The sequence below is a fragment of the Hypomesus nipponensis genome, chromosome 15 (assembly GCF_054491055.1).
Source record: "Hypomesus nipponensis isolate SF chromosome 15, ASM5449105v1, whole genome shotgun sequence".
In the NCBI taxonomy this organism is placed as follows: Eukaryota; Metazoa; Chordata; class Actinopteri; order Osmeriformes; family Osmeridae; genus Hypomesus; species Hypomesus nipponensis.
In genome coordinates this window covers 3,857,501-3,873,922 of record NC_140375.1, presented here as the reverse complement: position 1 = coordinate 3,873,922, position 16,422 = coordinate 3,857,501, and the positions used below count along the sequence as shown (strand labels likewise).

Genomic DNA, 16,422 nt, shown 5'->3' with positions numbered 1-16,422 from the left:
TGAACGTAACGGTTTGGACTGCTAATTTGGGTAATCATTTCAAATTCTTGATTGATGCCCATAAACGGGTGAGGGAGGGCATCAGGGAGAGAGGGAGCGAGGGGAGATGATGAAAGGGAGAAGGGGAAGACTTCAAGCGAGGATAGCAGGTGGGGAGGGAGAGATGGAGGGAAATCGGAAACGAGGCGGAATGGAATGGAGAAGGCCAGAGAAGGAGGGAGGGAGAGAGGCAGGGGGTCGAGGCAGGTGTAGAGAGGGAGAGGAAGAGGGGGAGAGGAAGAGGGGGGCTTTGGCTTCCTTGAGACAGCTGGGGATGTGCAGCTGTCTGAGGGGCAGTGTTGCTGCCCACAGCCTCACAGCCTCACAGCCTCACAGCCTCACAGCCTCACAGCCTCACAGCCTCACAGTCCTGCCTCTGAATCGGGATGTTGGAGGAGGAGGAAGAGAAGGAAGGGAAGAAAGAGGATCAAGGGTGGAAAAAATGGGAGTGACTTCCCCTTTTGTCCCTTACCATTTTTTCCACCCTTGATCGTAGAGGGAAATGATAAATTCCTCCTATATGAGGAGACATATCAGTGGAAGGATGCAGAAGCCATCATGGTGTTTCACATAGTCCCATATCTACTGACTTCACATTCGTCAAGTTTGAGTGCTCAGTTCTTAGGTGAAAAATTCAGTGTCATAAAGTTTTTCCAATATCTATTCATATTGTAAAATAGACTATTTGTTTGTAAGAATATGAGCTCACATAGGATTAGGATCAATTCATTGTAGGTTAGCTTTGCGACAGGTTTAGTCTGGATGGAAGCTGTCAAGCGGAGCAGGACCCATTAAAGTTTCTCTACCGGCATTTGTTTACATAATGCAGCATTTCCCTTTGATATTTTGACCTTTCGTTGACTAGACTGATTATCAGCCTTCATTCAGTCAAATGGGGAAAATCAATAGCATGTCTCCCACTTTGGACTTGTGTCTCCAAAGACACTTTTAAGTGTCCTCAAAGCCTTTCTGGTGTGTTTATAGAGTCCCGGGTATGTAGGTAAACACAGCAGAGCTGGAGGTAGACATGAGGGAGTCGGGCCAGCGAGAGAGAGCAAAGCAGACGGTAGCGCTGGGGTCGCTGTAATAATGTCTTCTCCTGTGTTTTCCCCTCAGACTGAGTTAATATGGTTTTTGCTGGGTAATGATACAGAGACGCGAGTGCATATCCCCCCAGTAATTGATCCTGCTGGCTACCGCCGCGCGCTAACGAGCTAAACGAACAGGAAACCCCTCCTAGCCAAGAGACGGGCAAACGAATCCACGCGAGTCAGATTTAGGGGAGAGAGAGGAATATTAAAAAATACTATTTCAAATACAAAGACGTTCTGGGGTTTGATCCGTTACTATGACGGCGGCGGTGTGCTGTAACAGATCAAAGGGGGTGGTGTAAAATGGTTGAAGAGAGAGAGAGAGAGAGAGAGAGAGGGGGGGGGGGGGGGAGGCTGCTTGAGTATTCACTCCTTTTCTCTCCCGACCCCAGAGAGAAAGAGAGAGTGAGAGAAAAAGAGAGAGAGAGAGAGAGAGAGAGAGAGAGAGAGAGAGAGAGAGAGAGAGAGAGAGAGGACAGCATTCTCTCTTTCATCTTTGACAACATCCACAGGGGGATTGGGGGCTATTGTGAACTTGAAGTGAAATATTTCAAAGGGGTGGTAGAAGAGAAGACCGTCTCCAACCACGTCGGCTTCTGGCTCGCGAGGAGATGAAAAACACCTGTTTTATCCACACTGCCCTTTTTCTTTGATTAAATATAGATATTTATTTTACACCTGACACCATAGGCACACAACGGTTAACACTGATAATTGCAAGTCTGAATTCAAATTGAATGAAACCTTCCGTGATGTCCCAATTTTCCCAACTACACAAGAAGGTCTAGTTCTTTCTTTGCATTCTGTGTTGGTTTTGAATACGGTCTACTTTGTAACTGTCAGTTTGTTTACACAGCATATGGCTAATTGCCTGTATTAAGCAATCCGATCTAGTTTAACTGTTGTTGATTGCCACTGAGTACATAATCAAGAATTTATTAGCAGCTAATTACATTTCATGAATATAACTCTGCTGGAGTCTAACCCTCACTCTTTATTTTCTCTTTTCTCTTTCCTCTTTCCTGCATCCTCAACCATTCCTGGGAACAAGCAGGTAAACCTTCTTGCTATTCCATGTGTGAAGTAGTGATTCCATGTTCTCGGTACAGCATAAACCTAGCTCAGTTGAGAGCCCCTGATTGGCTTGAATCCCTCATAGATATGTCACACACTCAAAAGACAAACGACCAACTCTCGCCAAAGCATAAACAAAGCCTGGATTGAGAACAGTGGCTCCTATGTGAGAAAGATGTGTGTGTGTGTGTTGCTGGGGCTGAAACAGAGCTGGAGCATACCTACTGAATATTCATGGGGCGTGCTTGGTGGGGCCGAGAGATAAGACGTTTATGTTCTGGCAGCCGGGAGAAGAAGGGGGGGGGGGGGGGAATGGGGCCAATGGGTGCCGTGGCAACATGTACACATCAGTGGTTTAATGGCTTGAATCTAACTCGAGCCAATTAAAAGGCATGCAGTGTGCGCCAGGGTGGGCATCCATTCATTTCAGGGGAAATTGAGGTTGAAATGAGCCCATTGTTGGGCCACGTGGCCTGGGTGCAAACTGAGTGCCAAACCCAGCGCTGGCCCCGGCCTCCGGCCCCTGGCCCAGCCCAGCCCAGCCTAGCTCCTGGCCCGGCCCAGGCCCCGGCCCCGGCCCCGGCCCCTGCTGTATCACCCTCTCTAAAGAGACAGACAGAGGAAAGAGGAGGGCATCTGTCCAGGCCGGAGACTGGAGCGGACAAGGAGAGGCAGTGTGAAGGAATCGGGGAGGAAAGGGAGGGGCAAGCAGATGCAGGAAGTGGGGTGGCCAGGGAGACAGGCAGACAGACAGACAGACAGACGGACAGACAGACAGGCTGAAAGACACAGACCTAGATAGATAGATAGATAGATAGATAGATAGATAGATAGATAGATAGATAGGCAGGCTGGCGGGCAGGCAGGCTAAGATATACTAATACACCTTTTCGAAAACCCAGTATTTATGTTTTTTTTGGACATGGTGTTCCACAGTAACAGATTCCCCCATCACATATAAGTCCTCCTGTTCTTCATATTCAAGCCCCAAACACAACGTCATCTCTTTAGAAACATCTTCATCTTCCTACTCTTGGCACACCAAGTTTCCTTCCCATACATTGCATTTCATCTTGTCATGACATTGTCTCATGCACAGGAAGTTAGGATGGAGACACAAAGCTTTGACAATCCCACTCTGTGTAGACCTCATCCGGCTTGTCGATAGCATGTCCCGGAGAGCTCGGCTGTCCGGGCGGCTGCTGAATGAGTCTGCATGTGACCTTTAGTTAATGTCACACGTCACAGGCTTTTATGTCACCCCAAGACAACATGACATGACAGGAATCTTTAGTGACTTTTTTTCTTTCCTAATTTGCTCCTCAAACAAGCGGCCATCATCAAGGATATTTCGAGCAGGCGGGCAACATTAATTATCCTTGTGAGTGGTCTTGATGGACAAAGGGCAGTCAGCTAGAATAGAGAGGCTGGGCGGCACTTTTATGTGTGAGTGTGTGTTTGTGTGTGTTTGTGTGATTTAAGGGGTTCCCTAGAGAATGACATAGAGGAGAATTTGTGACCTGTAGTTGTTGAACTTCCCTAAAATATAGGAAGGCCCCTGCAGACAGCAAAACTGTCCCTTCATAGCATGCTAGTAAGTATTTTGGAGGCCTCAAAACAAGCAAACGATATTTCCAGTATTTTCAGAACATCTATAGGATATCCATTTGAAAGTATACACAGAGAAAGCTGTTCCAAAATATCAAACCTTTTGGAAACTCGTAGTCTGTCGAGAGTCTTTCGCTAATAAGACAAGATGCAAGGGAAAGATGTTGTGAATGTGATCCCCAGAGAGAGTACAGGAGAGCAGAGGGCCAGTGGTAGTAGAGGGCTGAGATGGCCCCGCCCCGGTCTGCAGGTAGAGTGTTTAACGAGCTCCGGCCTGATCAAGCCGTGCGTGTCATTTGATTACTGGAGCTCCACTTCTACTCTATCTCTCTCTATCTCTCTCTCTCTTCTCCGTCTCTCTCCTCTCTATCTCTCTCTCTCTCTCTCTCTCTCTTCTCCGTCTCTCTCCTCTCTCTCTCCTTTGTCTCTCTCCAGTATCTTGGTCCTTTCATTTTGCTCCCCGGTATCACTCTACCTTCCTCTCTGCTTCCAATCCCTTTGTCTCTCTTTCTCTCCCTCTCCTTCTCCTAGGTACATGTTGGCCTGAGGCTGATGTGTGCGCTGAAGTCGGTCTCTCTGCTTCTTTTTTTAATCTTTAATTTGAGTCATCGTGTGAGTACGGCTGTGGACCTTATATCGGGAATAGATGTTCCTGTTGTTTTTCAGTATCAGATCACAGATATGACAAAATGTTGCCTTTGGGCAAATGTGTCAGACGGTGGATATTTAGCAAATAAACAGGGATATTTCTAGTCGTTATTTAGGTCAAATCGAGCTAAGTCGTTTTTTGTGTTAAAACTTTGGTATCTGAGCAATGCATCGGTGCATATGTTTAAGCAAGTGTCCTAATGTATGCAGTAGGATATCTCAATAAATCTTACATAGTGCTAGGAAAGATGATTCACACATCTCTCAAAAGTTGTAAACAATTTATTCTTTACTGTAATCATTGACCGTGTTGCTGTACTGTTTTCTTTGTAGAGTATGGTCAGTGTCGTCAGAATGCAAAGCCTGACTCTTCTGCAAGCTTTTAAAAGGGCATGCATCAATAGCTGTATATTCTCTCACTTGACATGCCATGCATAATTTATGACAGGCGTTGTCAATACTTTTGCTCTGTCTTTTTTCTTCTTCTTTCCACTGTGATCGACCGATATATTTATCAGCAGCAGTTTGTGTTGGCCACTCGGCAGTAGAGCTCTTTAGCTTAGTGCAGAGTGCAGACATCCTATTTTCCTACACTGTGTTTGTTTACATGGATTAGAAAATAATGGATATTGTGTTGAGAATTGTTGGTGATTGGCCCACAGCTTGATACTGTAGAGGTGTCTAAGCCCTAAGAGTATGTGTATCGATTGTATTGTTGCGGCTGTGGGTGGATTTGTCAGGTCTGGCAGTGTGGGTCTGTGTGTGTATGTGTGTGCGTGTGTGTGTGTGTGTAGAGGCCGGTCAGGGCAGGGTGTTGCTGTAAGTACCCCCCCCAGCGCTGAAACAACGCAACTAAAGGCAGCAAACACTGTTGCAGTTCTCCATCATGAACGCTTTGACACCCAGAACTTTGCAGTGAAGTCAGGACACGACTGTGTGTGTATGTGTGTGTGGGCTCATGTATGTTCGTCTGTACCGTGTGTGGGAGCATGTGTGTGTAAAGTGTCTCCCTGCATGCTCTTGTCCAACTGTGCACGCTCATACCCGCCTGTGTCTGTGTGTCGTGCAGCGCGTGCACGTCCGCTCGTACCACTTCCTGTGTGTGTGTGTCTCCTGCTCACAGTGTGCCAGCAGAGATTTGGGGGAGGCCGCGAGCTAGATGGGAGGGAGAGGCAACAGTTGCCCTGACAACGACAGTAGCTGTCAACACCTCAGTCTTAATAGTGACAAATGGTACTTATTACATCAGCGTTAATTTCCCCCGATCTCCCTCAGATGAAGACAGTTAGCCTGCACTGATCAAATTGTGTCAGCGTAATGACTGGGAACAGACCCTATTAAAAGCCAGTGCCTCGGACTCAGTGTCCAGGCTCATACTTACGCCTATCACTCACACGCATCTGGGAGAAGGCAACGTGGACAGGGGGCCTGAGATCTCTCTATACTAATATCCTTAAGTCCAGATATCAACTCAGAGAGAGAGAGGGAGAGAGAGAGAGAGAGAGAGAGAGAGAGAGAGAGAGAGAGAGAGAGAGCGAGGGGAAGATTAAGAGGGAGAAAATTGGGGTGGGGGGAGAAAGAGAGGCAGAAAGAAGGAGAGAGAGAAAGAGAGAGAGACAGAGAGAGACAGAGAGAGAGAGAGAGAGAGAGAGAGAGGAGGGAGTGGAGGAAGAAAGACCAGACCAGAGAGGGTAATGGACTCTTTGTTGTTGACAAGATGGAGGCTGGTTTCTGTTACTGACACAGGTCTGTATCTGTATCCCTAACAGAACCAAGATGGAGGCACCGTAGAAAAGGTATGACATGATTTTGATGTAACATTTTCCATACATCTAGGGGAGACTCTCAGGAGTGGCATCTCATCTGGGGAACTGTAGATAGTGAGCATCATCAGCCTCCTGAGGGGAGAAGTTGGGGAAATGTGCATCATTCAAAAACAAATGATTAAAACTCAAAATTTCATTAAAGTTTCATCCAGCTTTACAATAACTTCAATTACCATAAGCAATTTCAACAGCTTTCCAGATATGGATTATGCCAGTAGCTCAGTTGAGAATAGGCTACTGTCATCTCTCTGTCTCTCTCTCTGTCTCTCTCTGTTTCCCTCCCTCCCTCCCTCCCTCCCTCTCTCTCTCTCTCTCTCTCTCTCTCTCTCTGTCTCTCCCTTTCTCTCTCTCTCTCTCTCTCTCTCTCTCTCTTGCTTGCTCTCTCTATTTCACTTGTTGGGACTGGAATGAGAGAATGGAATTCACAAATTAGTCTAGTCTGATAGAAATGTGTTAATTGCTGTTTTTAAGCTGCTGCAATAATGAGGTTATGATGGCAGACTGCTCCACATGGCACATTATTTAGCCCTGAGCCCACATCAACTGGCTGGAAGGGTGGTGTTGAAAATAGAGTGTTAAATGTAATCACTCGTTTAACAATCTGTGGGCCTACTCCACGTTGTCAAATATACATTAAAAGGGGTGAGTACCTCCAGCTGTGTGTCATGGAGATGTTTGGTTATAGCAGCCCCATTAAGAGAGAAGCGAGATGATCACATTGCTACACTGGGTACCTTGCCAAAGACCATGCGGGGAGGCCAAATTGTAGGCTAGGCCATTCTAACATCAGTTGGATGCTACTGTACTAACCAATGGTGCATGAATTCATCATTTGTGTCTGTTACAAAACCATGTGCTTCTGTGTTTGATGTTCTGTCACTTTTACTACCATTGTCAAGCATTCTTTCTCGCAATTGTTTATTTGCTTATTTAAGCCTACCCTAACCATGTTGATATTAGCCAAACCTTTTCTTTCAGTACTATAAAAACAGGTCCAGTCACCACTGCATCTAATCAGCCTTAGGTAGAAACACGTTTGCACCTGTAGCTAGTTAGCTAGCGGTGCTAAAAGAGTCTACTCTTTTACAATTCTACATTTAGAATTGACCTTGTGGGCGTACACCTAGCACAGATTCGCTGTTCGAGAGTCAGGAAGAACTTTGACTACCGGACGGGAGTTGGGAGGGAGAATTACAGCGCTAATTAAACAGTGACTGTGCAGGGCTGTGAGAGCAGGGCTAGTGCTTGGTCGCCGCGGCGGGATCACTCTTCCACGTTGGAGCACATACGGTGGAACGGGAGAGCCAGGAGGGAGATGGGAGGATTCATTAAGCATTCAGGTCCAGTTGCTAGTTGGCTGCCCAGGCTCCAGGCTGTGTGTTTAGAAGAGGGAGCAGAGGAGAGAAGGTCCCAAGGCAGGCCGGCTGGAGTCCCACTCATAGCTTTGACGAGGCTAGAAGCACAGTAATCTCTCACGTAGGCCTTGTGCTGCTAAATTGGGCTCCCCGGTCTAACATGAAGAGCGGAGCTGGGATGCCAACAGACAGGATTAGGCCTGTGTCCATGTATTGGTGAGACGTTCATTCAGGTGAATAAACATTGTTTGTGATATACAGTATTTTGTAACATGCAAGCTAACTGATAGTAACATGATATAGTCCACAGTGTAGTCTATACCCTGCACTCAACTGTATTGCTCCTTTTGGACCTAAATATGTTGTATTAATTCATATCTATTTATTATCACAATGCTGGAATAATGCATTGACAGAAATGTATACAAACTAGGATTTTGACATACCAAACAGACAATGCCTCTAAGATCTAAGTCTGGTCCAAAAATCTGTGTCATAATTATTGCTAAAATAATTGTGATAGTTTTATCTGCTGTTGTCATATTTATCAGAACATTAAACATAATGTAAGTGGTTATATGATGTCAGGTTTTACACTGTACACCATGTCAAGAAATGTTGTTGTGTCTAAGTAATGCTCTTTTTGCAGACTAAGTCACAGATTTCTGAATCACAGAAAATCAAAGAGAAGGAAGGAACTACATGACATTTTAGAAAGAGAAAATGAACAGTACCAGCCACATGATTTATTAAGATGACATATTTCACTTGTATGATTCCTTCTATCAAATATGCATAGTTCACCTCATGGCAGCTGGGCATTTTTTGCATGGATTACAACCCATCTAAATAATGTACAACAAATGAAAATGCATCTTTAATTTAGACAGGACGGAATAATACCAGTTACTGCAAATTTAAAAACTTTTCAGCCCACAAAATTAGCCAAATAAAGTCTCTAAAAGGACTTTTGTTTTGTTTTGGGGTTTGCCCTAATCAGGAATAAGGGCAGGTTGATAGAAGCCCTGGCCTTAGGTAATGTTTGGATGTCGTGCCGTAGAGAAATGGGAGGAAGAGGACATGGCAACATGCATAAGCATCCTTACACACACATTCATTATTGACGCTCTGTGGTGCGTTCACCTTTCTACCCGCCGGTTTGTGGGGCACCAGCTGTGGTGTGTGTGTGTATGTGGGTGGGTGTATGTTTGGGTGTGTGTGTGTGTGGGGGGGGGGGGGCTCTCCAGTGGAAGAGATAGGATCAAGTTTTTATTGACCCTGCAGGTATGGTCCACACTCTCTAAATAAAATGGCATCTCCCCTCTGCTGCTACACCACATGTCTGCATTTATACTGTAGTGAACATTCACACAGTGGTTCTTGTCTTTAGGGTAGCTGCAGAGTACAAGGGGGCTCTGTTGTAGCCTGTGCACACTGGGTGTCTTTGCGGGGAGGTGACACAGCTATCCACTGTTGTCTCGCTCTTAATATTCTGGGCATACCTAGTGAGAACTAGGGAGAGACAAGCGAGGGATGAAGACGGGAGGGTAGAAGGAGGAGAAAGAAAGTGGTAAAGATGAAGAGGTTCAGGCAAGATCGGACTACAAAAAACCTTGAATTATAACAAAAACCTATCGTACATTCTCTTGGTTATATACTGAGTTCATAATGCAAACCTACATAATGATCATAATGTATACTGATAACGCCTAGCCCAACAGACAGGCTGATCTGAGGTGAGAGTTTGTACGTGAGCTGCAATCCACAGGCCATGACAGATCCATGTGGTCAGCCAGCATGTTGTCCATCTACACATGACTACAGTGGGGCTCGACAGTGAGGTCTGCCCTGTGATCTGACCTCAATCAGACCAGATTAGAGATCAGATCAGAGAGGTTGGCACACTGATGACCCCCGCCCAGCGGGCACCAATTTGAGCCCACCCCACCCTGGCCCACTGTGACATCACCATGGAGAAGAGCTGGCTGAGATAAGGGTTGAATCTGTAACAGTGTTGAAGGCTTAGCTAGACGAGATAGAGTTCTCATGACTTACCAGTTGATGTTCTGAGAACGACTTGGCCTGTTGAAGGATAACCTCTGAAGGATAACCTCTGAAGGATAACCTCTGAAGGATAACCTCTGAAGGATAACCTCTGAAGGATAACCTCTGAAGGATCTGAACCTCTGCTGTACAAGGTTACTATTTCCACCCATGGCACATTTTGTACAGTTACAAACAGGGTTTGAATTACGGGCGGGCTTGGGGGGGGGGGGGTTTGACCCCCTTAATTAAGACTTGGACCCCCCCCAAAAGAGGTCAAAACAACAGGTTGGGGGATCTATACACGCCCTGGAGAAGAAGTTGACCCCCTCGATTGTCACACTCTGGTTACAAGTACACACTAACTAATGTATGTATACCTTTTTCCCCTCATGCATTAGTTGTTGTGGCTATAGCCTACAAATAGAATCATTAATCTGCGTTTTAGTAGAATGGCTCGCTTCATGCAAACAGAATTAGGCCAGAGGAGTTACCACATAGCCTTTAGCTTAGAACAACTCCATCCATCATCTCTGAGGTAAAGTCCCTACTGAAGAACTGGGTCTCTTGCTGCCTGAGTCACCAATACCAGTAGCTACTCCCTGACTTCCTCTCTCGGAGAGGACGATAGCTTCTCTCATCTATACGTCGCGTCTTATTTAGCATGCTAAGTATGAGGGTCGGCGGAAGATATTAGATTCTGTTCCCGGCAAAGTGAGGGTGATTAGATGAAGTGTGTGTCTGGAGAGCGGAGAGCTTCATCCTGGCCCAGGCGAGGGGAATGTGACGAGGGCTGCACACTCCAATCCCAACAGCAGGCTAGCTTTCTTTGAGTGTAAAGGAGGTAATCCCTGTTTTGGACGATTTGACAGAGATGTTTTTGTTTGTTTGAATCATAAAAAAATAAATTGTATTTTCATCAATAATATTGTTCAGAGCAATTGTTTGTATATTTATATTCTGTTTGTTACTGTAATAACGTCTGTGGGAGTAGAACACTTTCAAAGCCAATACAAAGATGGATTTAAAGAGAAATACTGTGAGGCAATGACCAGTTCTGGCGTACTGTAGGAAAAGACAATACCCATCCTGTCATTTAGAAAGGCTCGCGGTATGTTTTAGCCCCCCCTCCTCTTGAGCCGGCCCCTGCCCCCCTCTCTACGGTCTGTCACAGTACAATAACACGGGCTTGACGTCCTCAAAGCCACCAGAGGAGCTCCGAGGTGCTCCCAGAGAACACTGCAGCAGCACAACAGCGGCTGGAGAGAAGCAGCATTTTGTCTCGCTCAAGATGGGTTCCACAGTGAGATTTCAGTGGACCTGTACGGAATCAAAATGGAGAACTTGGAGGAGAAAAATAAAAGGGGGAGGTGATATGGACAGCTCCCCTCTGTGCCCCTGTATTGTGAATGATATCTTTGAAGCGGTGCCCCCTCATACACAATCATCTTTCTTTGATACATTGCATTAGCTCTGGGATGTGGCTAATAAAAAAGTGTTGATGATTGTGCGTTATACTGCAGCTGGCAACAAAAGCCTCTTAGACAAGATTCACTCCCACAGATAAACACAAACACACACGCATAAATACAAACACACACACATACACAAAAACACACACATCCACCGCTATGGGTTGCGCTGCTGGTTGCCAGTCTACCATTTAAACCATGTGCTGAATCCCTCTAGGATACCAACTCCATGGACTCTGTCTTATCTAACTAGGTCAATGCTTACAATAGCTGCATACTTTTCCCCCTGTTTTGCCTCGATCTGTATTAATTTGCTTTCAAATTATGCCACAAGGTTGATTTCCCATTTATGTGTATAAACATTAGTAATATTAGTAGCACCACATTAGTATATTATAAAATTGTATGCCCATATTATTTGCATGTTTTTTCTTTGTTGTCCTATTTCACCCTGACTTTGGTGGTAGGTTTTAAAGTGGTTGGAATCAATTTTTTATCAACGCTAGCAGGATGTATAATTGTTTTGTGAACACTGACATTTTTTCAGTAGTATTTGTTTTTGATTTGGGGGGAAACTGGATCCAAATTATTCAAAAACACTATGCACATAAAACCGTTGCTGTATGTCGACTGCTATTCAGATCATAGCTAGACGGTTTGTTCCTCAAACCAACATTGAAATGATAAATCTTCAATTATTCTTTGCTAATAGAATACATTTTTATGGTAAACACGGGTTGTATTGTCTATTTTTCTCAGGCCTTATCTAGGGGCACCCTTCTGTTTACAGTGGCCCTGGTGGGTTTTCATAGGCGCTGCCCCCAACTGCAGTTCCTTGACGGCCTAAACGCTGCCTAAGCTGCCTCTGTCTTAGCATGCTCACGACAGCACGGCAAAGACAATCTCCTGTAAATTGCTTTTTCGATCAGTTTTGACATCAATCAGCTCCCATGGGGATATGATTTCTGAAGAAGGTATCATTCCTTATGGATGTTGACAGCCCCACTCAGTCTAGCTTGATCCCCGGAATTAACATAATATTACTGCTGAAACTGAACTGGTTGTGACACATAGTGTAATTGTGCTTACTGTGGTTGGTGTTAACTAGAACACTGGGACCGGTGGGGGCAAGGGTCAAAGGGATAGGCTCTGTTTTTAGGCTTGAAGCAAAGGTCATCTGTAAAAGTGTGTTGGGATATCCTGGAGGGCTTACAGCATCATTATCTCCAAATAGGTCTGTAATAGAATATAAAGTTGGTAGGTTTTTCCATGCTTCAGTGACTACTTACCTGTCCTACTGGTCTGGCCTGAAATATAAAACCTCTCTCTCTCTCTCTCTCTCTCTCTCTCTCTCTCTCTCTCTCTCTCTCTCTCTCTCTCTCTTTCTCTCCCTCCCATCTTCTCTCCCTTCTTTATCGCTCTCCTCGTGCAGGACAGAGATATCTTATCACATCTACCGGAGCCTTGTATATCCTGGATGTGCTGCTTGAAGATGGCTTGAATAACTACCGCTGCACCACTCGGCATCGCTACACTGGGGAGACCCGACAGAGCAACAGCGCCCGGCTTTTTGTGTCAGGTCAGAGGCGGCCTACATGGAGATATTACGAGTTTGGGTTATCTTTCCCAAAATGAAAATGAACGATGATGACATGTTTCTCTCTGTGCGAGTCTGTAACGGAAAACAAAGTCGTTCGGTTTTCACCTTCTGAGTGAAAGGTAAAACTCCCCCCTCCAACCCCCTCAGATCCCACCAACTCCGAGCCAGGCATCCTCGATGGCTTCGACCAGCGAGAGGTCATGGCGTCCCAGCGCGTGGAGCTGCCCTGCAAGGCGTCGGGCTACCCCATGCCCAAGTACCGCTGGCTGAAGGACAACAGCCCCCTGGAGCCTGACAGCCGCTGCCGCCAAACCCCGACAGGCCTGCTGATCGAGAGCGCCCAGCCCACGGACGAGGGCATCTACGTGTGCGAGGTGTGGAACAGCTACGGCAACGCAGAGGTCATGGGGCAGCTGGTGGTCAAACGTGAGTCGGCGATATTTCCAACCGGGGTCATTTACGGAGGAACGAATACTTTTTGATGTCACTTTGATTTATTGATGTTTTGGATTTATTCTGTGCTCTGCACTGCCGGGGGCAAAGTTTGGTGAGAGCACTCGGCTCTGTCTCTCCAATTGGCAGGATGTTGTCTTCTTTTTATCATGAATCATTCTGTCACATGTTCCTTTTAGGCCGGCCTGTTTTACATCAGGGCAGTTAAATTCAGTTGTAGCACTGTTAACACACTAGGGGCAGGTTCCAAGTGTTTCTATCTCCAACAATAGATACAACCAATCTGTGTACAGTCATCGTATTAAACCCGCCCCAGATCAGGTCAACAGTTGTGATTGGTCGGGCACATTTCATGCCGGAGGGAAACCTGTTGGAATGGGAGGGTGGCCAGATCTATCTGCCAGAGCACAGAAACCATGACCTGGCAGATAGGTCTGGTCCCAGGGCTAACAAGTGTACACGCCACATGCACGGTCACATGGATCCAAACGTTCCCCCCCCCTGATCTGTTGTCCCCAGAGCCTCTGAAGGCGGTGGTGAGTCCACGCAAGGTGAAAGGCAGCGTGGGTAGCAAGGTGTCCCTGTCCTGCAGCGTGACTGGCTCAGATGACTACGAGCTGTCCTGGTACCGCAACGGCGAGACCATCTATCCCGGCAACAACGTGCGGATCACTGGGATCAACCGGGAGAACCTGATCATGGAAGGGATGGCCAAGAGCGATGGGGGAGCCTACCAGTGCTTCGCCAGAAGGGGGAAAATGTCCGCCCAGGACTTTGTCCAGGTCATCCTGGAGGGTGAGAGAGAAGCCTGACTCTTTGAAGGGGATGGCTTTAGCGCAGCGCCTGGCTTGGGGAGACCTTTTTCTCATGTCACACAGAACACATGTTAGGGTTTGTGTTTAGGATGAGGCGTTCATGCGAATGCATCACAAAGGCATGTGTGTGTTCGCTGTGGTGCCTCTGCCGGAGCCAGTGTCATTAGGGTTAGTCCTAGCCGCTCCAAATTGCTTACCTGAGCCCGGTTGCTTGGGCAACTCTCTCCCATGGCGGTGGACCAGTATAAAGAGGATATTGATCATCTGTGATGATGTAGAGCATGCCAGGGTTATCAGAGAGCAGCAGCAGGCACACATTTCAAAGGACGCGTGGCAGCCTCGGAAAATACAGCTGCTTTTCATCCGGCTCAGACTAAACCCTCGATAGATAGATAGATAGATAGATAGATAGATAGATAGATAGATAAATAGATAGATGCACTGGACATTAGAGCAACTGGGTTTAATTGTGTAGAATGTCAACTCTTAAGTTTGCTCCTTTTTTGTCAACAATATGCTATTTGGTCTTGTGCTGTCTGGTGCTGAATACTGTTTATTGTTGACTGTTCTGTAGTACGCAGTATGGCACCAAGGTTTTAATATGACCAATGCTCCTGTAAATATGTATATGTAAAAACAATACCTAGATTAGTCTCACAAACTATTCGATGTAACTTGATTTTAAATGTGTTTATCGTTGTTACCAAAAATGCAAGAGTGAATGGCAGCCATCTTGAGGAATGGCACTCCAGTCCCACTGTCTAACCATCTTGCATTCCCCATCCTGTCCCTCTCTCTTCCCCTCCTCCCTCCCCATCCTCTCTCTTAACGCCCCTCTGTTCTCCCTCTCCCATCTCTCTCCTCCTCACCTGCCTCACCAACCCTCTCTCTCCCCCTTCCCCCCTCGCCCATATTCTCTCTCCCCCCTCCCCCATTTCCCCCGCCTCTCCCCCCCTTCCGCCCTCCCCCATCCTCCCTCTTTTCTCTCTCTGCCCCTCCTCCCATCCTCCTCCCCCCTCCCCACCAGACGGCACCCCCAAGATCCTGTCCTCCTTCAGCGAGAAGGTGGTCAACCCCAACGAGGCCGTCTTCCTGGTGTGCAACGTGAAGGGCACGCCTCCGCCCTCCTGCACCTGGTCCCTGGACGACGACCCGGTGATCAAGGACGGCCACCACCACCTGGGGCACTACGAGAGCCACGAGGGTCACGTGGTGAGCCAGCTGAACGTCAGCCACACCCAGGTGCAGGACGGGGGCGTGTACCGATGCACCTGCAGCAACTCGGCCGGGGCCGTCTACCACCAGGCTCGCATAAACGTAAGAGGTGCTTGTCAGATCAGCTCCTCCAAAACAACAACAAACATGATGACACACCTCAAATGTTGACGTTTGATGCCTGTCTTTCTTTTCCGTTCTTTTTCCGTTCCTGCGCTCTCCAAATGCTTTCCAGACACCAAACGTTCTCCCATCGAGCTTTACTCATTGCTTCCTTTTTGTTTTGTTTTTCTCATGCTTTGGTTTCTTGTCTTTTGGTTCCAGGCTGTGGGCTATCATTGTATGTTTCCTTTCACTTTCTTCATGCTGTGCGTTTTCAAATCTTTGTCTGTAATTCAATTGTGAGGTAATTTTTTTCTGACACTCCCTCCTTCCTGCATTTTAGTGCTGATACCTTTGTCTAACAATGCTATTTCAAATTATTTATTTATCTCTCTCTCTCACGCACACACTATTGTTTCCTCTCTTCATGTGTGTCCTTGTGTCCTTGTGTCCTTGTGTCCTTGTGTGTCCGTGTTTGCAATAATCTAAACTAGATTCATGTTTTATTTTATTGTCGTCGCTGAAACATTTCATTCACACACTGACTAATTTACCACTGTAACTTTCTCTTCTTTGCAGGTGTTTACAGTATAGAACAGAACAGAATTGTATCCAGCCATCATGTTGTGCACCTTTATCTATTGGCCAGTGATATACATATCCTTAGAGTATACGCTTTAAATGTCCTTAAATCAGTCAAGTTACAAACGATCAGATTCTAAAAAGAACATAGTGTGAATGTTCCCCACTAAAAAAAGTTCTGTCTTTCAGCCGTCAGTCAACACTTGTCAATAATCTGGTCGTGATTTCACAGTCCAGTCCTGACTGAACCATGGGGTCCTGTGGTAAACGAACAGAAAACAAACGTATTTTGTTGTGGTGTACTCAGTCACTGCTTCGTGTTAGCGTCATGTCACAGTCCTCCCCCCTTAAATGTGTTTATAGAGAGCTCTCTCTCCCTCTCTGTCATTTTAGGCCGTGCTAGCATCCGACCAATGAAAAACCTCACGGCTATTGCCGGGCGGGACGCCTATGTGCACTGCCGTGTGATTGGCTACCCGTACTATTCCATCAAGTGGTA

General features: G+C 46.4%; 1 protein-coding gene across 1 annotated transcript in view; it reads left to right on the top strand.

Annotated features, from left to right (window-relative positions):
• Positions 1-16,422, top strand: part of dscamb (Down syndrome cell adhesion molecule b) — a 76,181-nt gene that overhangs the window by 31,019 nt on the left and 28,740 nt on the right. Inside the window, exons 4-8 of the mRNA XM_084674217.1 lie at positions 12,589-12,735; positions 12,904-13,182; positions 13,729-14,004; positions 15,052-15,348; positions 16,317-16,422. The exon at positions 16,317-16,422 is cut by the window's right edge and continues 167 nt beyond it. Coding sequence (XP_084530343.1) covers positions 12,589-12,735; positions 12,904-13,182; positions 13,729-14,004; positions 15,052-15,348; positions 16,317-16,422 — 1,105 coding nt within the window. The remainder of the gene's footprint in view (positions 1-12,588; positions 12,736-12,903; positions 13,183-13,728; positions 14,005-15,051; positions 15,349-16,316) is intronic.